The sequence below is a fragment of the Rissa tridactyla genome, chromosome 1 (assembly GCF_028500815.1).
Source record: "Rissa tridactyla isolate bRisTri1 chromosome 1, bRisTri1.patW.cur.20221130, whole genome shotgun sequence".
Lineage (NCBI taxonomy): Eukaryota > Metazoa > Chordata > Aves > Charadriiformes > Laridae > Rissa > Rissa tridactyla.
The window spans coordinates 73302816-73324192 of NC_071466.1; the positions used below are offsets into that span (position 1 = coordinate 73302816).

At 43.6% G+C, this 21377-nt stretch overlaps 1 protein-coding gene across 1 annotated transcript; it reads right to left on the reverse strand.

Annotated features, from left to right (window-relative positions):
- Positions 1-2002: 2002 nt before the first annotated feature.
- Positions 2003-8595, reverse strand: NMS (neuromedin S). Its single transcript, XM_054190466.1, is given in 9 exon segments — positions 2003-2108; positions 2110-2140; positions 2435-2465; positions 3458-3499; positions 3962-3997; positions 6711-6770; positions 7861-7911; positions 8277-8332; positions 8523-8595. Coding segments are annotated over 9 exon segments (486 nt in total).
- Positions 8596-21377: the final 12782 nt, after the last annotated feature.

The window sequence follows — 21377 nt, forward strand, 5'->3', positions numbered from 1 at the left end:
AAGGAAGGGCTTGAGGAAGCCAAGGCTGTGGGGACACTGTGTTGAGGAATCCCAAGCTGGTGTGTATCCCCAGAGCCTGGCTTTTACTATGATCTTTTCTTCCTAAGGAAATAACTGCTTAGTACTTACAGTTTTCTGCCCATAAATGTCTCCACCTACCAAAACACATTGCCCCACTCCATACGGTGCAAGCACAATGGGCTGCATCACAGGTTTAAACGTATGACTTCAGTAAAAAGGGCAGATGTTCAGAACGTCTCTCAGAAGTGACTCGTTTGTGCTTTGTGATAGCCAGTAAGGCAATGCTGAAAAAATACATCATCCGATCAAATAGTGCCTGTGTGTAACCACAGCACTTGTTTCACTTCTTTCAAAGTGCTTTGGATTCATCAGTTATCATACTCGACCCCTTAGTTATTCAAAATAAGAATTATATAATTAAAATGTCCGTGAGACATCTTATCATGCTGTTTCGGATGCATATTCTGAAATGCTGGGGAAATATATGAATCTAGTCAAAAGGGCAAGCTTATCATTCATGACCCTATTAAAGAAGATGTTATAAAACGCACTGTTGGGTTTGAAAATTATATTCAGATGATTGATTTCCTTTGATTGCAGTTGGAAACAGGCAATGCTACACTACAACCCAATGAAAGCTAGTACCTGCTTCAATAAAAAAAGGACACAAAGAAGAATTAATCATTGCAAGTTTATTACATGGAACAGCAAATTCCAGACAACTGAGTCACATAACAGATGACCAGTGCAACGGGAAGTCTCTTTTCTTTGCATAAACCAAGTCATCAAGCTGGTAAATTGACCCACGAACTTCATATTCCATGGTATTCTGAAACAAATTAACACAATATCACATTTTATGTTGAGATGGTTGGTCTGAATATGACTTGGCATTCAGTTATGTATGTTTGGTCCTCCTCAAAGTTAGAAATGAAGTAGCTTCAAATTCTAGCACCGGAAGATTAAGATGGAGGAGAGTTTGGAAGTTTGGATAAGTGCCCAGCTCTGTTATTTGTACTCAAACACGAATCCTCTCTCCTCACACAGTTCTCTTTCCACCATATCCTAACTCATTCCACTGTCCGTCTTTTATGGTATGGAGGCACGGCGTGCATCTTGCAGATGGGCTGGCTGTGGATAGAATTTACTGCTATGTATAATGCTAGGGTATCATTATAGAGCAGTGGCTTCTACACTAGCCATTTAATGAGATCTGTTGGATAGGATAGCAACTCTGCTAATAGCAGAGTACTTCACACAGAGTACTGTGAAGCAAGTTCACTCTAATTGTTTTTGAACCATTTTGCCCAAAAACAATAGGGACTCTCTGTTTGGCTTTTCCCAGTGGCTGTCAGCTTAGGCTTCCAGTTTTTCCAAACAGACCTGGGCAGCACTACCTGTCCCTACAGGTTTCATAGCTATGAAACGTTTCCTGCACACATGTGTACCTAACAACACAAGAACAGCTGCTCTGGATCAACCAGAGATCCATCTAGCTCCTTGTCTTCCTTTGATCCATGAGAAGCAAAAGACACCCAGGGCAGTGCCTAAGACCAGAGCAAGCAAGTAACGATGCTGCTCTACAACACTCTCCCAAGTCTTTGGTTCCTTTCTTTCTGAAATGGTTTAATCCTGAATATACAGCAAAAGTATTCTTTGTTTGCATTTTCTTTGTAGTTTTTCTTTCCTATCCTACTTCCGTCCCAAAAAAAACCCCAACAGTCAACAGCTGGGAGTAATTCTTATGTTGCAAGCAGAAAATGTCGATCTGTTATTGTGGGGTAAAAGACCAGAAGAAGAGAGACTGACAGAGGGGACACATATACATTGTCCAATTCCCATGAAAGTTCACTAAGAGCTTTAATAGACACTTTCAGAGATGGACACGTGAGTGCTAGGTGATATTATTCGATCTCACTCTCTTCCTTCCTTAGATCTCCAACTCTGCTCTTTCTAGTTAATGTTTACCCCAAAACAGGTCCTAATTCTGATGTGAGGGTGACTTCCACCTGCATGCAGAGATCTGTGATAGTGGGCTCTCCTGTAGGATTAGGTGACTGAAGGTCACTTGGAGAAGAGAGAAGTCTAGTTTTTGTGTTCCAAGTACAATTTACACCCTCTGTTTTTAAACTTTATAATTTTTGTACCATTTCTATCATTTTGCAGAGGATGAAAGCTCCTCCTTACTCAACCTTAAAGAGAGAAGGAAACAATCCTTTTTTCAAGGGCATACAGTGTAAGTATCCAAGCATGAAAAAAAATACATTTCTGCCCAGACAGCTCCTAGTGACCATATGAAACATCCACGTGGGTACTAGGTTTGTAACACTTCTCAGTAATTCCTTCTGTCATGAGGATCATTAATATTGAAAAAAATAGAACAAATTCTTGTCACTTTTGGCTGTCTACTTACCACTGCCTTCAATAGTTCTTCCGTTTCGAGGCTGAAAAATACAGTAATTAGATGTTTGTGCAGAAATATTAGATTCCATATAAAGCACACCAAAATACATCTTCCGTCATGCAGAGAGAGCACATAAGAAGGCTACAATAAAATTTCCTTTAAAGGGACAACATGTCAAATACCAGGGGATCCATGCAGGGTGGGTTTTGCCTTTGAATCTGAGAAATATTCATCCAGTCGCTGTCCAAACAGCTAAACAATCTGATTTTAATTCTTTAAATACTAAGGGTCTTGGTCCCAGTTCATTGGGGTACTTTGGAGATGCCTAAGAAAGAACAAATACCAGCACTGAAAGTACCTGGTTGGACACACCTGAAGTAAGCTAAAATGTAAATGACAGCTGAACTGGGACTTTGGTTACCTGCTACAACCTACTTCATAACTTTTTTTTAACCTGTTGAAGATATTCCTAAAAACTAGTTTGGTGTTAATCACAGAGTGTGTCTAAACCAGCATGTTCTGCATTAGACCATGCCAAAGTTCAGCAAGCCAATGGGTGAAAAACATGAGAGAAGTGATGATGATGTCCATAATTTTGCTTTGGCTTTTCACCCTGTTATGGAGTGTGCCATCCCTTAACCGGCCAGACCTTTCAGACCAAGTGGACATTCAGCTCATGCACGTTTTATCTGGTGAATTTAGTATCGGTGCATCTCAGCAGCCTCAGAGATACAAGCCACGTACTATTTTTGGTTTTGGATGATTTGGCTCAAGATAAAAACATTTGCAGAGTCGCCTCTTCAAATAAAAAAAGTGTTTAATCCTTTACTACCCCAGATCTCATTATCTTGTAATCATTTAGTTGAACCAGAGGTTTTTAAACAAATGGGTCCCTAAGCTTTCAAGCAAGCGATATTTGGCCTCTACTCAAAACCAGTGCAGCAAGAATTTGTGAAGGGAAACAGCTGCTTGTCTATGGATATATAGCATTGTCTGTAATTTCAGAATCTTTAAAAAGTAAAATTCAGATACCCTGAAAAGGAAAAAAGGCCGTCCCAGAGCCCCATGACTATCCTGTGAAAAAAACAAAAAAGAAACCACAAACAGTAACAAAATACTTCAAACTCAGTTCCATAGATCTGTTGAGAAGTTTCGGTGTCATTCCATCAGAATATCAATAATTCAGTGCCTTTTTCAGCAGCATGCAAACAAGATGTTGATAGTCCCCACTGCCCATTCATCTGGAATGCTGATTAAAAATTAATACCCAAAGGGCATTGTCAAGAACTATCCATTCTGTCTAGTGTAAATATACTAAATTACCATAATTAAAGATTCACAGGCTTTAGAAAAAAAAGATGTATAAAAGCTTTGCACATGGTGGATTGCTTTGCAGAAGCAGGGTCAGCACAGTTCACTTCCCAACCACTGAAAAAAAACAAGCTCGGTTTAAAAAAAAAAAAAGGCAGCAAAAGATATAGGGAAAGGGCCATAGTTCCCCGTCCATCGCTACTCGATGCCCTCGCATTTACGTACCTTCTTTGTAAACTTTGCAGCAGCAATCTGTGATTCCTGCAAGCGGACAGTGTAAGTTAATCAAGATGCTGTCGTTTCTTTGGTTTGTTACAGTAATCCTCCATCACCGATAATACTCCCCCTCCACCCCATTGAGAAGGGAGAAAACATTATGCATCACAGACACAAAAGCAGCAGCAAACGAATCTTTTGAAAGACTGATTTTAAATCTTGCCTTAACCGGCATTACCCTATTTGTTACCATCGTTCTACATGCTTCCCTCACAGTACGGCAAAGCACAGCCATGCTCTGGGAGGTAAAGCAGAGCTTCAGCAGCTCCATTCCTCAGGCTTGAATTGTACCGATAGCTCTTACCTTGTTAAAACGTGGCTGCTCTCCACCTTTCAGACTGCCCTTGGTTTTAACCCAGGCACGACAGCTGGTTTTAAGCTGGTTTTTCTTTCCCCTGCACCCCTTATGCTTCAGGAAATTGCTCATTTTTCTACTCAGCCTTACATCAAGGAATAGAAACCTCCCTGTGACTTCCCGGCAGCAGACTGAGCTTGGAGTCTAACCTCTGTACATCTGGTTTTGGGAGCCCTCCTGCCGGTGGCAGGGCTGCCTGATCCCTCTGTGCGCCACAGCCCCCCCTTACATCAGTGAACGGGTTTAGCTACCTGGGGCGGGCTTGGAAAAACCAGCACATTGAATGAGCGAGGATGTGAAGACAAGGAAGGAGAACACAGGAAAAGCATGCAGATGGGAAACTGGAGAGGAGGGATGTAAAATGACAAAACACACAAGCAAGGAAGAGGGAATCAAGATTCAGGGTACAAGATGAGGATTTCGTCTTGTTAAACTTTTCTTGGTTCAAGCCTCGAGGCAATGATTTATAGAGCAACTGACCTCAACTTACAGGGCTATGAAATACTATGGAAGAAAAAAGCGCTTGCTTGATCAAGGTGCTTTAAAGGATGCAAAGGTGGAGGCTACAACAAAGAGATACCGTGAACGCTGGCTTTGTTCCCAGATGATGATTGCATACCGATCAAAGAGAGACTGACCCATGACTTACCCTGCAGTTTCAAATATCCTAGCTAATTCACAACAGATTAAAGTTTACTATGTGGAAGAAACATGGTAAAAACAGAGCTTCCAAACAGTGTGTTGGCTTGACTTTAGGATGGAAATTTCAAACTCCTATGGAGGTGATTGTGGTGTTGCTGGGTTTAGATATCTAGTCCTTTTTGATTCCTTTGAAAGTGCCACTTGCAAGATTTACCCAAAGACCAGACATCGAAACTAGTCTGTTAGCTCTCCCAAAAGATTTTAAGTTCCCCAGATGGAGTTCAAGTCCCATTAATGCTAAAATTGCCACTGACTTTGCCTTTTATAGTGCTGAGGCACCGCTGCTTCTCTTGAAACACCATCTACCTTCTCTACATAATCTATAAATGTGATTGAATCAAAATGTTTTTAGAAATCCACACAAATACAGGGTCACACAGAAAGTTGGAAGTCCAGCTGAAATCAGTAGGATTTCCTAACTGTTTTATTGGGTGTAATACATATAGACTTGTGTTTGCAGCGTCTTCTCAAGATTCCTCAGGGCTGAGAAAGCACAACTTCATGTTATAAGAGATGTGACCAGCTGGGGAGAAATCTGTACTTTTTGCATTGCTCTTTTCTTCCATACCTCACATTTAGATTTGATCTACCACTTAATCAGTCATGTCTCTTGAAAGGATATTGTATAAGATCCAGATACCAATTTTGAGGATGCATAACAGAGGGAGAGTTTTGTTGCAAAGTTAGTACCTAAAATAGTAACCAGGAATAGGGCTCCATTCAAAGGACTTGATGATTTTTGGATGTCCCCTCACTAGCTAAGCTGCCAAAGTATAGGAATCAATACTGAACTCAAAACATTTATTAGACATTTAAGACTGAAATGCTAGAATTTTTTATACAATCAACTTCTGTACTGTAGAGCTTCATGGCTGCTTTAGGAAAGCATGCTTGGAATTATAATAAGCTAAAGACACTGGCAAGAAGAGATATTGAAATACGCGTCAAAATACTTTTCTATTATTGTCTTGAAGGCTCTACTCATGATTTCAAAAACCAAAGGACTCAAACTCACAAGTAAATTCGCCTTTTTAACATACCCAAAGGCTGAGTGAATTTTATTGGAAGGGCTCTTAATAAACTGGTGATAATAAAAAAGTGATATAATGCAGAACTGACATTGAGTTAGGTCCAATGACTGCACCAATGAGGAAGAGCTATACTCAATAACGCCTCAACTGAATCTTTTGGATCTGACTCAGAAATCCAAAAAACAAGCTCAAGTAAAGTATTAAAATCAGCAAAGCAAGTCATACGCCTCCATGTTCAGCATGAAGCATCCAGTGTGCTTTTGATCCGAAGTTGCATATATTTTTAGCATATTTAACCCTCTATTATTCAAAGGCGAAGGTCAGGTTAAAATACTGACCGCATCTGTAAGCGGATGTTTTGGTTCTTGAGCTCTGAATTGGGGAAAACACAGCAGTTTGATATATAATTTAATGGAGTTAAGAATTACATGCAAACTACTAAGGAGAAAAAAAAAATTATATACTCTCCTACATCTCCTAAACCATGATGATACTAGATTATACATTATTGTTTGGAGAGAAATGTCAAGAAGTTAGTTTTGGAGGGGTTGTTTTTTAAGTTTAAGGAGGGAGGGGACGCTTTGAAGTAAAAGAAGCAATTACACCTTACCTCATTTGTATGCATACTGTTGAATATGGAATAACAAAGATCCAAAACAGTGCTGGAGATCTGCAAAACCAAATAGAGCTTTAATATATTCACTGGGAGGATGTGGTGTACGTGGTTTGACAGAGAACAGGCTTGATTCTGATCCCAGCACAAGTTGAACACAGTTCCACTAAAACCACTGAGAGCAGGGCAAGACTCACTGAAGCTACTATGAGCTGAGAGACTAGTAATTTGTATGAGGAGAACACACACAACACTACTAATGGCTACAATATACTCCTTTGCTATAGAGACCTAAATCAGCCTCTTCTATTTAAAATACGTTTGCTAAGTGTTCTACAAATGGGTCTGGGTTTTGGCATATTTAATCTACACTCAATTTCATCTATATGCATTTCAGTCAGTACTATAATCTTTAACATACTGAAATACATTTTTCCATACTCACTGCCACAAGACAAGGGTTTGCCGATGTATGCAATCACATTAGACAAGAAATAACTACAGCTCCAAAGGAAGTAAAACAGAAGACACCTGAACGACTGGCTCTGGGAACTATTTTCCATCAGTCTTGCTTTACAAAACTGAAAGATTTCCAAAAGGAAAAAAAAAATCAGCACAAAATGCTGAAAAATTACAGATAATTTCTGATCCTACAAAGATTTTCTCCCCTCTTTGAAAATGAAAATGACCCTTGGGCTCAGTATAAAACGCAGTGGGGCTCGTCTTTCAAAGTTACTCAGTAGTCTAAAGTGTTTGCAAGCTCCTGGCCAGACACCACAGCAGAAGCGAGTGGTGAAACCTCCCCCTCGCTCCCCGCTCCCCTTGAGCACCATCCACCCACCACCGCAGAGCCGGGACCAGCCAGGATCCTGTCTGGGACTCCGACAGCACCGACCAGCACTTGTTGCTTCAGTGCTGGCTCCTGCTGTGATAGGAAGAAAATTACATTTTTTCCTTCATCTAGGCCCGGGTTAGCTCTGCAGGGAGGAGAGCATACACCAGCAAACTTGCTCTGCTCTCCAGAGCCGCTGGCTCTCCAGAGGAGGCTCTGCCACCTGCAGCCACCGATGCTGAGGGTTACACGGGGCAATGAGTGTGTCTGACAGAGAGTCCCAGCAGATCAAACAGATTACCAAAGCCAATTTACCTGGGGTTGATTAGACAGTTCCATCCACTGACTGAAGCACAGCGCCAGTTGCTTTGAAAAGTAAAGATCAGACATTAACAGCGGGGCTTTCACAATTTGGGACGTCAATTTGAGCCCAGGGAGCCAGGACTGGCCGGTTACTAGCCTGCCTGGCGTTTGCTGACCCCGGTATCCTACTCCGGATCTCATCCCTGCCCGTACCTGCCCCATCCACCTCCCCGGCGCAGCGAAGGGCTTCAGCTCCCCTACCCCCTTTACCGCCCACCCCAGGGATTCCACAGGAGATTTCCAGCCGGTTACCAATTTCCTGCCTCATTTTCCTGTCTCGTTTCCCACCTCCCTCGGTCAGCCCCGGGGCTCTGCCCCACACCTCCACCGCGCCCCGCTTTCCGACGGGGAAGGCAAAGGGGACATACCTGGCTTTTGGGTAGGTCCACGCCGTCCCTGTAGCGCGAGAAAGGCTGGGGGAACCCTGCGGGGACACGCGGGGGGGGGGGGGGGGGGAACGACACGGCTGTGCCGAGATGCTGCGGGGCGCCGCGGAGCCCAGCCCCGACGGCGCCCCTCGAGGGGAGGCGACCCTTTTCAAGGTTTGGGGGTCCGCTTGTGAGCGTGTCTGTCCCTCCCCTCCCCTCCCTCCCCGTGCTGGGGGCGGGACGTACCTGAGCCCCGCGGGAGGGCGCAGAGGCAGCAGGCGGCCAGCAGCCAGGGCAGGGCGGGCGGCGGCGGGGGCATGGCGGGGCGGTGAGCGGGCGAGCAGACGGACCGGCCACCTTTATGGGTCCGCACCGAGCCCGGGCCGCCGCCGCCCAGCCAATGGGCGCCGGGGCGGACCCGCGCACCCCTCCCGCTCCCGCCGCCCCTCGACCCGCGCATCGCTCCCGCCGCCCCCCGCCGTCCCCGGCCGCCGGACCCACGAATCGCTGCCGCTCTCGCCGCACCCCCGCGACCCGCGGACCCCTCCCGATCCCGCCGCCCCCCGCCGCCGGACCCGCACATCCCTCCCGCCGCGTCCCCCGTCGGCTCCGCACACGGCTCCCCGCCGCCGCCGCCCCGGCCCTGCCCGGCCCACCGTGACCACGAAACCCCCCCTCTCCGCCGGCGGCAGAGCCAGCGTTCGGCTCCCCGGGGTCCTGCGTTCGGCAACCCATTTGGAAAGCTCCGTCAAAGCTGTTTTTCTAGACGGGGTGGCATCAGGGCAGAAGGGAGGGAAGGGGAGCGGAGGCTGCGCCGAGCAGAAGCGACGGAGCCGCCGCGATTTGCCTCTTAAACAGAATACTCAGTTTTGCAGCAGGGCTTACTGCATCTCCGGAAAATATTTCTCCTTGAGGCAGGTTGGTTAATAAAGTTTGCCTTCTAATTAGAAAGGATGTGAACTTTCATATCAAAGAAGTCCGGACCCATCTTGTTATATTTACCTTCGTGTGAAATAAGGAAAGCCATCCACCTCTTACTTCATTTCATAGTAGGTATGGGTGTAGGCATACATCTGCTCATAACAGAAAGGCAATCCTCTGTTCCTCCTGGTTTAATCATTGTGTTCAACTGTGGAAAATGCTTCCCGGTTTTCTCTGGGCTAGTTCTAAGGGCGATTCTTTCTGATCAGATCGGAAATGGAGAAAGTCAGAGTCCTCCGAACCTCTTTTTTATGGACTTTGGGCCTGCTGAAGCAAGTACATACCCAGTTGCCCAACTTCTCACATAAGTAGTAGAGATGTTTGGGAGGCAATGGCTCCATGTGGGATATAAGACATAAAAAGCTGCAGAAGGTTATTATTGGCACAGCAGCCCAATGGCACGGCTCCCTCAATGGCTGTGCTGCACACTAAAAGGACGATGGCAGGACTGTTCCTGGTGGGAGCATCTCAGCATCTCAGAGCAGTCAGAGAGGAGACGCACCTGCTTTCTCACAGAGAAGAAAAGGGGAGCCAGACTTCATGTGACTTCGTCAGCTCCACAGCTGTGTGTCCTGAGTACGTAAAGAGGCGCAGGAGCAGCTGAGTGACCCCAGCACCATTAGTTCACCCTTTGTTCTTACCCCCTGGGAGAGGTAGCTGTCTTTGCCTCATCACAGCCCTTTGGGTGCAATAATCTGAGCGGGGAGCTGTCAGGAGAGGTCAGACGTTGCTATAGCAGGCACTCAGCTGCCAGCCGCTCACTTGTCTTGGCTGGAAATGGGAGTTTCAAGGCAGGACAGTATTCAAAGAGATTATTCCCTCTGACTGTAGAAATTTTACCCTTTGTGGGAGCTAAAGCAGATTGCAGTGAGTTTTGTGATGATGTTTTTTCGTAGCAAATCCTCCCAGGTTTTCAGTAACAAGGAGATGCAGGGTTCCAGGAAGCCCATACCCCTTTTCCACGGTGTCCCTGCTTTCTGTCCAAGCCTGCACAATCCTGGAGTGAAAGTGTTTGTTAAATTTTCTCAGAAAAGGAGGATGCCATTTTATTTTTGATGGCAGCAAGAAGCAGGTTCCCATTTGATGTCATTTCATTTAAGCCAACGTGGTCACAGAAATGTGAAAGCAGAGCCCCGCTAGTGTGAGCTGGGCCCATCAAAGGTAGACAGTAAAATGGTAGAAGATTGTTCTGGAGACGCTCTGAAGGATTTCACATTTTCATATTAACTATCTTCTTTCTGTCTTTTGACACTGTACTTTAACCAAACTGAAAATTGCTATTCACCAACAGTGTTTCTGTTGCCACGCTTGTTGCGGATTTTGCACCCAAATGGCTCCCATGCTGCAGAAACACGGGATCTCACAGAGCCATTCTAGATTCAGTGTTTGTTACTATCTTTTTGAATAGCAGCATATGTGATACTGATCCTTTTAAATCCTCATTATTTGCTACATTTTCAAGTAGGATACTATTAATTGGTTACCAAGTTGCTAGTGATTATTCACTGTAATGGGAGGTGGTTCTCTGGCTTTCCCTGTCTGCTAAGAAAGACGGAGTTTGCTGCTTTCTTTCTCAGGCTACTCATTATCTACCTAAACTCCCACTTCTGTCCCACACAGCCTGTCAAATAATCATCCTTTTCAAAGTATTTAAATATGTCTGAGTTTAGGAGTGGGATTTTTTTTCAATAGCGCAGGGAAAGAGGTGTGTGATCATTTTGGGTGGGTAAAATCTCTCTCTCCCTGACGTAAAATACTGGATGCTACCTGAACCTATCCTTCCTCCTTCTCATGCACAGTAAAGGATCTGGTGCTATATTTCACCCATCCCCAGAGAGTACCTTAAATGTACTCTGTGCTTTCCTTCAGCAAATGTTGCCTTTGTATTGGTCCCATGAAGCCTGTGGAGTTACTGATTTGCTTCAAGTGAGGCTTATACTTAAAGATGAGGTAAAAATGAAGTCATACAATTCCCATTAAAAAAATCAGTACAGCTTATTACCAAACTGAAAATAGTATTTTATCAATGACTATGCAGTATGAGGGAAGAATGGGGAAAAGTGTTTAAAAGTAAAATTTCAAATAGATGAGTGTGTCGTATTATGAACCCATTCGCCTTCCTTATATCAGAACTTTCTTTGCTACTGTACATTTCATTTCATAGGTGTTAGCTAAGGTGCAGCTCCGCCAATGGATATATTAACACCAAGCCGCATTAATGAGCCATACTTTTACTGCACAAATGAAATTCCTGCTTTAAGGTCCTGGGCTTCCTGCGTGCAGAGAGAGAAATAGGTTAAGAGTTTCAGTGCCCACAGTGATTCACAACCGATTTGAAAATGAAGCTTTGGTGGGGGGTCAATGAGAAACAAGAGGATTTTTTATGGTGAGCCAGGAGGCTTGGCATATATTTAGCAACAGCAATATTATGGCACCCATAATTTTAGAATAAAACATGCTGTGATCAATAAATGAAGAATAATAAGAAAATTTGGCTTCAACAGGCATAAGGGTGAAGGGCTGCCTCCTTTTTGTAAATGATCTCTGCAACGAAATCAGCGGGTTATCGCAGGCAGCGAGGACAGAGTTGGCAAAACGTTGCCATCGTGCAGTTCCCAAGTGCATCCCAACTGGCTGCTGCTGCTCCCGCATGCCTCTCGCCCTCTGCAGCTCGGCAGCGCTTGGTATAAAGCCTTATCCTGCTCTGAGGGCTTTGTATACCTAACACACGACCCGCTTGGAATGATGAGAAAAGCTGCAGAAATTGGAGGGTATTTATTAGGCAAACCTGCCATAAGGCCTGCAGACATCTCCCAGTACTCATCTTCTATTAAATATGACAGTGCCTATTTATGCTGAATACAAGGGTGTGTTTAATGTGGTTTTAGTCAACATTCATTTACCCTTCCACCACAGATGGGTGGTCCAAACAGTGAGAGATCATCTCGTTTTTGTTTTCACATGGGCAAGTGTTACATCCCACTCTCAGGAAAGAGGCGGGCAAGTGACTCAGATTCGTAAATCCCCAACAGCGCAGACTAAGGTGAGATAAACCTCAAGGTCCGTACACAAACATTTATTAGTTTCCCAAAATGATTAGTATAGGTCTTAACAAGTCCATGATAATTGGTTAGGTGTATGACAAATTATGGCAAGTGGTGGGGTATACATCGTGCTAGTTAACAACGGATATACAACAACATATGACAAGCAGTACTTAAGGTCATTACTTAACAACTATAACCATTAATTACTCTAATTGCTACTTAACAATTCTAAGAGAAAAGAGAAACCAAGGGATAGAGAAAAGAAAAGATAGAGGGGAAAAGATAAAGATGAAGGGTTCACCAATCCCAGTTCCAGCGTTGAGCCAGCCAAAACCGGAGGGGGCGGGGGGGGGGATATGGAAAAAAAGCAATGCACTTATCGGACACAATGGCCTTGAGAACTGAGAACTAGGAAGCTCACCACGTGAGTGGCTTCACAAGGCAGTTCTCCCACACTTTCAGGCACCAGAAGTGTTACCTTTATCAGTTCTTTGAAGGCCAGGCCTGCATTATTTATTTCCTTGCGAGTGTTTGAGGCATTCCATTGAAGGCTTGGAGGGCCTTCTGCCCCTTGTCAGGGAATTTACAGTCCGTCTCTTACAGCAAGGCTCCACTCAGCACTCAAGGCTCAAACCACGCTTTACCAGCACACGTCACACTTTTGTAAAATTGACATCTAGTATTGGTGTTGATCTGGTTGTCAGAATGTCAAATAAGTACAGAACAGTTAATTTTATGCTTTTGTTTGTAGTTGGATTGCTATACGTTACAGCTATAAAGCCATGGTCTTGAAGATGAGTAGGCCAGCAAGTAAATCAGTAAAAGGGGATCAGTAAAAGCATGCCCCATAGGGTAGGAGTTCAAAGACAAGAAACTAACCAAGAACGTCAAAATGGAATGGGGAAGCTAGGGAACTAGACCAGGAATCTCAATGTTTGCATTCTTTTGGATAGTTTCTTGGCTAATCTCTTCGCTAAATGTGATTTTATGTCTGCTACGTTCAGCCAGAGAAGTGGAAAATCCTCTGAAATGAAGTAATTTGCACCTACCAGGTTGTGCTGTATGGAAACGTACAGTACTGTGGCAACGGACTATAGTGGGCTGAAAGTTCATTATAGTTAGTACACTTCAAGGCATTTGAAAAGGCCTTCAATTTGGAATTTTCACTTGGCTTAATTTAATAGGTGTTTCCCAGTTGGACGGGGAAGTAGTATGCTGTTCTGCTTAGGCAAACGGTGGGATAGCTCGATCAATACCCATGGTTGAGCTTTCATCAAGGATTTATCCAGAATGATTGGTTCCTGGCTTCTTAGCTCGTGCCCTACCAAAAATTTCCAGGTGGTGTCCCAGGCAAATACTGGAGTGGCTGACAATTAGCATCCCCAGCTGAACAGATCTGATTTTAATAGCTAGATTATAATGCTGACACTCATTCATCCATGCCTCCTAAATCCGAATTATTTAATTCGTAGCTTTAATTTTCTTTGACCATAGTTATACATAAATCATAATTTTGTATCTGTAGAAGGATTATCACAGTCTGTGGTAATGGATACCTTACACTGATTACTAGAGTTAAGGATATAGGGTAACATGTATACCATACATCTCAGATTTCGGGCAAATACCCACATCCTAAATCAATCTCCATTAGTATATGTGAAGAGAATGTGTTAAAATAAATGTTCGTCTCACCAAGAGCTGGCTACAGGGACAACTGATACAGGGACAATATTTACTGCCCAAACAAGTTTCTTCAAACACCACTCACTCTAAACCCACCACCCAGACAAGAAACCGCCAGACTACATTAATCCATTTCAGTATCATACGACCCACCAACCCTGTGTTGGTGATACCGATCATTACCTGCCTGACTTTAGGACCATACACAAAACCCAGCCCACTTAGGAAGCTGTGTAAATAACTGGGAGCTCAGGTCTCTGGACTCTCCAACTTACGCGCCTATGGCTGAGTGAGGAGCAAGGACTTTAACCCAAAGCTTTGCTTCCCTTAGCCATACTTAGCAGCACTTAACTCCTGTCAGAGATCTGAGTCGAGTGCCATTCAAAATGAGTAAGTACTCAAACACTGTCACTTACAATTATTGCTGCAGATACCTGTATTTTTCTTGTTGAAGTAATTTGACTCATTTAATATGAAAGCAATTAATTTTCTCAAGTTGTTTCAGGTCGAATGTATTTATACAGAATTTTCCTGGCATTGAAAATGAACTGATTGCTTCCCTGATGTGTTAAATTTCATCTGTATGAACGCTTGTATGTCTTCTGACTCCTGACAGCTGTTAAGACTTGAGCTAACTTTTATTCTGCTCTTTGGCCAAAGTGGTTACGCCTGGACACTCACTGGCCTGAGTGTTTTCTTATCTCATTAGATTATATCACTCGGCAAAAGCTTTACTGTAGCAAAAAGCAAAAACTTTTCAGCTTTTAAAACATGTTGTTGGCCTGAAAATATTGGAACTGTAAGTTTCATGGAAATGGCCGCTCCTGAGTCTATCAATCAGACCAGACTGGCAAACAACAATACACTAACAGTCCTTAATAAGAAGTCTGCTTATTCTATTTGAATTTGGGTCCAAAACTGCCTGTCGGTAGTGATGCCTCCCCTGTAGCCTCTGCTGAGAAGTGCATCTCACCCTCAGCAGCTGTTTCTCTCCACACCTGAGCCCTGGCGCCCTCCATGCACAGAGCACAGACCTCCCACCCCTAAGGTGGATCATGAAAGATCCGCCTGGTCTGCCTGTAAGCAGCTCGCCGGAAGGGTCACTGGCAAACAAAACGCAGGCTTTCCTCTGGAGGGGACTCCAGTTAAATGTCTTTTTAAAGCTTTTAATCTCTTCCTCAAATAAATTTGCATGCAGTTTTTTAAATTGTTGTCCTTTCCCAAAGGTCTGTTTGCAGAAGCACAGTGGCTTTTGTTATAGGCATGGAATTAAGGACTCCGTCTTACAGAATTTGGCTCCATTAACGCCCTATTTACACATTATCTTCTTGAGTGGTTTCGTGTAGGCCAAACCTTGAACTGAGAGGGCTCTCCCTGCTTGGGGGAGGAGTCCATGAACAAGCCCTTCTGCTCACTTTGGTCTCTGCTCTGGGGACTGCGTGTTGCCGAGCCCCTGCTGAGCCCAACAGGGACCAAAGTTTCCAGTCAAAGATCCAGACCCAGTGTTAAACATAAATGCCCAGAAGAGTTCCCCTAAAGTGACACAGTGGCCAGACAAGACAAATGAGTGAGAATGATAATGTGGTGGCAGGAATACAGGCATTTTGTAGCTCCTATCACCCATCTGCATTTACTTTCTCTTCTTTATAACTATTTCTTGCCAGCAAAATGTTGTTTGGGGAATACTCTTGTGGACCATGCTTGGCAAAATGGCCTGGTAAGAAATGAATGTGAATTTCAACAACATGTGTGAGCAGAGTGCCAGAAACCACCTGGGAGGGTGTTTGCTCAAACTGGTGCTGCTAAAAAGGAAGACGACCATCAGCAGGATTTAACAGTAGCCAGGGAACTGGAGTCTTTTGAAACAAAGGAGTGAGTTTGAAAAGTACAAAAGATGCACCAAAATTTGTAGCAGAGGGTAGTGCCCTGGGGATGGGAACAGAGCAGGGTCTGGCAGTGCCGGGGGTGGCCCTGCCCAGCACAGAGGGTGCAGCATCCATGTGGGATGGGGGACACAGCCGGCACCCAGCGGGGTGACCCAGTGGGTCCAGTGCAGAGGGACCCACAGGGCTTCCTCAGTTGCGATGGGGGTCCCGGGGGTGTCGGGAGCAGCGGGGGGGGCACAGACATGGGAGCAGCCACATCCCCCAAAGGAGAGGTGGGCAAGGAGGGGAGCCCCACACCCAGAGCGGGGTGAGCACTTGTCACTCCCTATGTGGGATTTGAACTTTTGGGGAATTAGTTATAGAAGGGTGTTATAAAAATTGGAGGAGTTCAATAACTGTTTGTGAGTGTCTACTGATGTAGTTTATCTGTTGGTATTGATCTTGAATATATTATTCACTGATTGCTGGTTAATTATGTGCCGTTCATTAATCAATAAACCTCTTCTATCTTGATTTGGTTTAAACTCTGTGAACTGAGCAGTTTTTCCCTGTGACAGTTACACACATGAACATCCCTCAAAACTAGCAACAGTGTGTGTGCAATGCAATGAGGTGAGCTTTCTTTTCCCTTCTATAGTAACACATTGTGAGACTGCATCTTGTTTGTCTGTCTTAAATGGCAACTGCTGCACTTCCTGCTGGCTTGGAAGGCTCTGAAATAAAGGAGGAATTATTCCAAAGCCAAAAAAGAAGGGGGGAAAAATTGAGAGAGAATAAGCATGTTTTGAGAGAAACAATGATGAAGAACGGAGAGGAGAGCTAGGTCTCTCAGAGCTAGTCCACAGAGAAAACCAAGTTCCGACTCAGCAGAGGAGTGCTCTATTCCTCATATTCTGTCAAACCTAGTACCTGCCTGTCTCAGCCCTACTGCCAGAAACAAGCAGAGGCTGGAGCCTCTCCATCATTCTTGTCTGCAAGTAACTGGAGAAGACAGACCTTCCTCCACAGTATAATTTGCTGTAAGACACCACACTTAAAAACAAGCAGAGTACTCAGGGTTTTTGCCTGGAAAGACTGAATTGCTGAAGAAGGAAGAAAAGCCAAAACTCAGAAAGAAAACAGGTAGCCACGTCAATGGTTATTGCAGACACCTTCTCCTAGCTACATCTCACTGGGAAGAGGTTTTAGCAGAGATGACACATTGGGACTGCATCTCATCACTTGTTAATATAAAAAGATACAGTGCAATCGTACAGGTGAATCCTGTTTGGTTTATCACTGCTAACCTCAGAGATTTGAGATGGTTAGAGGTATGTGACTGTCATGGAGTCATATGAAACTGGAGAGCATGTTGTGCTTGTTTAGTTGGATGAATAGTCCTGAGACAGGAAAATTAATTATATCCAATTTAAATTTTCTTTTTATTTCTGCTGACAAAGTTATCATATGTATTCCTGGCCAGCAATACAGTGTCTAAAGAAGATAGTGATTAATGGAAGAGTGAGGAGGGCTGTAAAATTAAAACCCAATTCATCTATGAGTAAGATATACGAGTACAACATTAAAGAAGTCAATAAAGACTATATTAAAGCTTCATGATGCATAATAAAATTTCAAAAACAAATTCTAGAGAGTATATTGGATATATTTCCAAAATCAAAGCTATCAATTGAAAAATATTTTTAAATGTCCTCTGTTCTACCCATGAAACATGTTTGTGTATACAATTTCTGCTGGTTTTACATTAAAGAAAACCAACACATTCACTTTACAGTGTAGCCTGACAGGTTCTAGTCATTTGCTGAGGTTTCAGCACATAACAATGATGCTGCTACAGTCCATGATCTTCCTTGCCGCTCTGAAGGCAGCGCTGAAGTAAGTTCAACATCAAATTACCATTAACAAGCATTTTTTTAAAGCAGCTTTATTTTCACCATGGAATAAATAATGTGTTTCACTTATCCAATTGTGAAAGCCTAGTGAAAAAAAGAATTTGTGCTGGGGGAAGAAGGAGTTGGGTAAGATTAAACCTGCATGCAGGTTAACCTCGTGTTGACTACAGTGTGACAATAAAATAAAGAAAGAAGCAATCAAGCAGAGATCCCTGCCTTCTGTTCGGACAAAACATAGCCAAAATTAATTTCCCCCATTCTAACTCCAGCAACATCATTGAAAGAACAACAGAAACTGATTTGACCCAATAACTTCTGTCATAATCACATTTAGACAACAACAGTGCTAGGCACAACCTAGCACCATGAGTTATCCAAGAGAATGAAGCCCAGTGCGTTGCTGTTGTTATCATTCCTGGAGAACAAAATAATCTGCTCTCTTTGCATTGCCTGGACCAACGAGTCACTGCTCAGTGACATGGTTTCCTTAATGAAGTGAATGCTCAGGGAAGCTGCATGTAAATTAGGAAATGAGGATGTCGCAACAAAGCACATGCCAACTGCTCTGGTGCTTTCTTCAAAGCGGGGAAAGCCTGTTAGATAAACGATGTCAAAAATAAAAAGACAGAATGTCTAGAGGGAATTGTAAGTGGGTGGATGGATGGCAGCCTCCTTCTTTTCTGGGGATACAAATTAAAGTAAAGACAGTGTCGCTGGGGAAACGTGCCTAAATGGTGTGATGTTTCCAAATGCATGGCTGGGGTGTCCCTTATGCTAAAAAAAAGGAATAGTTGTGATTCTGTAAGAATCACAGGGCCTGAAGATGGACAGGGGACCTGGTGCCTTGCAACAAGAGCTGATAGCCTAAGTAGGGGATAGGTTTAGCTCTGAATGGTCAAAAAATTTGTATTCAATAACAGTTTATGATGTTAGATTGCAAGAGAAGGAATGCTTAATAGACCTGATCTGGGGTATCCACAATATTTATAAAGAAACTGGGTAGACACTGAGAAGAGCGTTGTGTTCGTAGGATTTGTGCTCTGAGATGGTATCCTGGACCACTGAAAAGAACCACTTTTTGTGATAATACTTAGTTCACATTTGAAAATGGCATTTTTGCTTTGCCTGGTCATTTTTTAATTCATTTCATCACTTTGAGTTCAACTGTAGGTTTTGCAATTGAGAGCAACATCAGCTGAAAAAACACATCCTACATTTTTTGAACACTGCAGCGACAGATATAAAGCATAGCCTAACACGTTAAACAACAATGGCTGTTTTCTTTGTTTGAAGTATAATATTAAGACTGGCACCTTCAGTATTGCTATTTATCAAATACCAATTGCAATGACAACTGTGACTTCTTCATTTAACTGTGTGCTTTGTAACTGAGTATCTTATAATGCTTTTGAGAGACTGTCTATGAACACAGATTTCATTTCACTAACCCTCTTTCATTTGAGTTGAATACATAGCAAGAAGATGTAAAATCATTCTCCTTCTTTTTGAATGAAGAAATTCCTGGGGATAAGCCATGATTTTTCTCATGGTTGATCTATCATGGCTGGTCCTGACATAAGGTTTGATGAATGGCTGATGATGATGCAGTTCCAAAACATCAACTGCTCTTAGGGTGAGCTGAATAAATGGAGAAGTTGGTTGACGACCATCAGTTATACTCGAGGACATGTCAAGGCTTTATACTAAATGTTGAAATCATCTTATAATTTTAAGCCTTTTCCTTGCAGTGAGGCTGAAAGCAGTCATAAAACTTTCTACAATTACCCAACCCCTCATATTTTCACCTTGGTGGCGGTTGCCACAACCTGTTAAAATACACTCATTTTAAAAATGGGACTTTTCAAATAGACAGTCTCCCATGTGTTCTTGCCTTAGTGAGAACGAGATTTTATTGTTGCAGACCAAGACTGGCTGTGCATTAATATCTTGCAAACATTAAGCTGAAGGAAATAAAAATTTGCCACACAAAGTCAAGGTAAAGCTAGAAGATCTTGCGGGCCCCGTGTCTGTTTTTCAAGGACAAGAAACTTCAACATAAGTTTCAGTGGCTGAAGAATCCTGTTGACCTCTGTGTTACAAATCCAAAGGCCACATTCTTTGAAAAAATTCAACTTCTCCGCCTTAACTCTTCCTCCTATCCCCATTTCTGTCTACATGTTGACCGTGGAAGTTCCCTATCCCTTTTTTTCTTTTTAATATTTTAGCATGTGAACATGCATGGTGAGTTCAAGGGCGTATGGTAACAGCTCACATTCGGGAAGGCAGCAGAATAATCCCCTAAAAACACAAGGAATTTCCACCTTGTGTTTCTCTTTTTCTTTTTAAATAAAGAATCAAGGAAACTATGGACTAGGCTCCAGATTCTGAAAGACAAAAAAAAAAAGAGGCTTTTAATTTCCATTGTAAACAGTCAGACATAAATAGCTCTTGGTTGAGAGGTCCTAGCTGGAGAACCACACGCTGAGGTAAGGCACGAGGGCTGCACCATGCAGGAGGACATGGGCCCTGGGGAGTGACTGCCCATGGCCAGAGCACAAACTGCCTTTGCACTACTCCCTTGTCTGGGAGGACATGCCAAGAAGGGCTGTGAAGTCCCAACTCCGGCAGACTTGAATTCCTGAGTTCGGCTTGTAAAGCGATGCCTGTCGTTTTAGGCAGCCAAACTTACATTCCTTAGAATTTCTGGCACAAATGTTTTTTTATTGCCTTCACAAGAGTGGTGCTGTTCCCAGCTAATTATCGGGCTACTGGGACATGGCAAACAAATGTTCAAATTTCTCCTGATAAATACCACATCTGCCAAGTCCCAAGAGCCAGCCCCAACCAGCAAGTTATAAATTATTTGAAGCACTCGATGTCCCCGTGAAAGCTGTTCCCCTTAATGTAAAACACTCTGATCCTACACACATTCATTAGCAAATGGGACCCCGGTTCTGTGCCTCCCTCCACCTCTCTTTTTCTCTTCTCACGTGCTCGTGACCCAAGTTACCCCTCAATTGTCTCTGCTTGCCCCCAAACTGGTCAGTTTTCTAATATAATCAAGCAGAAGACAACAGCTTTCCCGACCCTTGCTACAGCAGCACTACTGGTATCAGATTGGTCAGAAATTGTGTCTTCTGCTTAGCACAGTCCTTATGTGTTTCTTTAACATTTGAGAGTGTGATTTCAAACACTGGCAAGGTAAAGTATTGGCTCAGAGTAGCACAGCTGCCTCCACCCAATACTACCTTTTGAGAAACAATGTCAAAAAAAATCTGAAAAACCTGTCTCGCTTCTTTACCTGTGCCCAGAGCAGCCCTGGTACTCTGTGTCTGCGCATTGCCAATCTTGCAACTCCTGTTGAGGCATGACATGGCAGGGGCATAAGCCGCTTGCCCTCATTGGAGCCTAAGTCACAGGTGCGATGGTGAGCGCCGTGCTTGCAGTGTCACAGCAACTTTGGCACCTGGAAATAGCCTGGAACTAATGAGTCCTATGGTGGATGCAGCAGGTGGATTTAAGACTCATCTCTTGCCAGTTTGACTCTGCCAGCCACAGAGAGAAAGGAAAGTTGGTAAATCCAGCTATCTGATTCAGGCCATGGGGGAA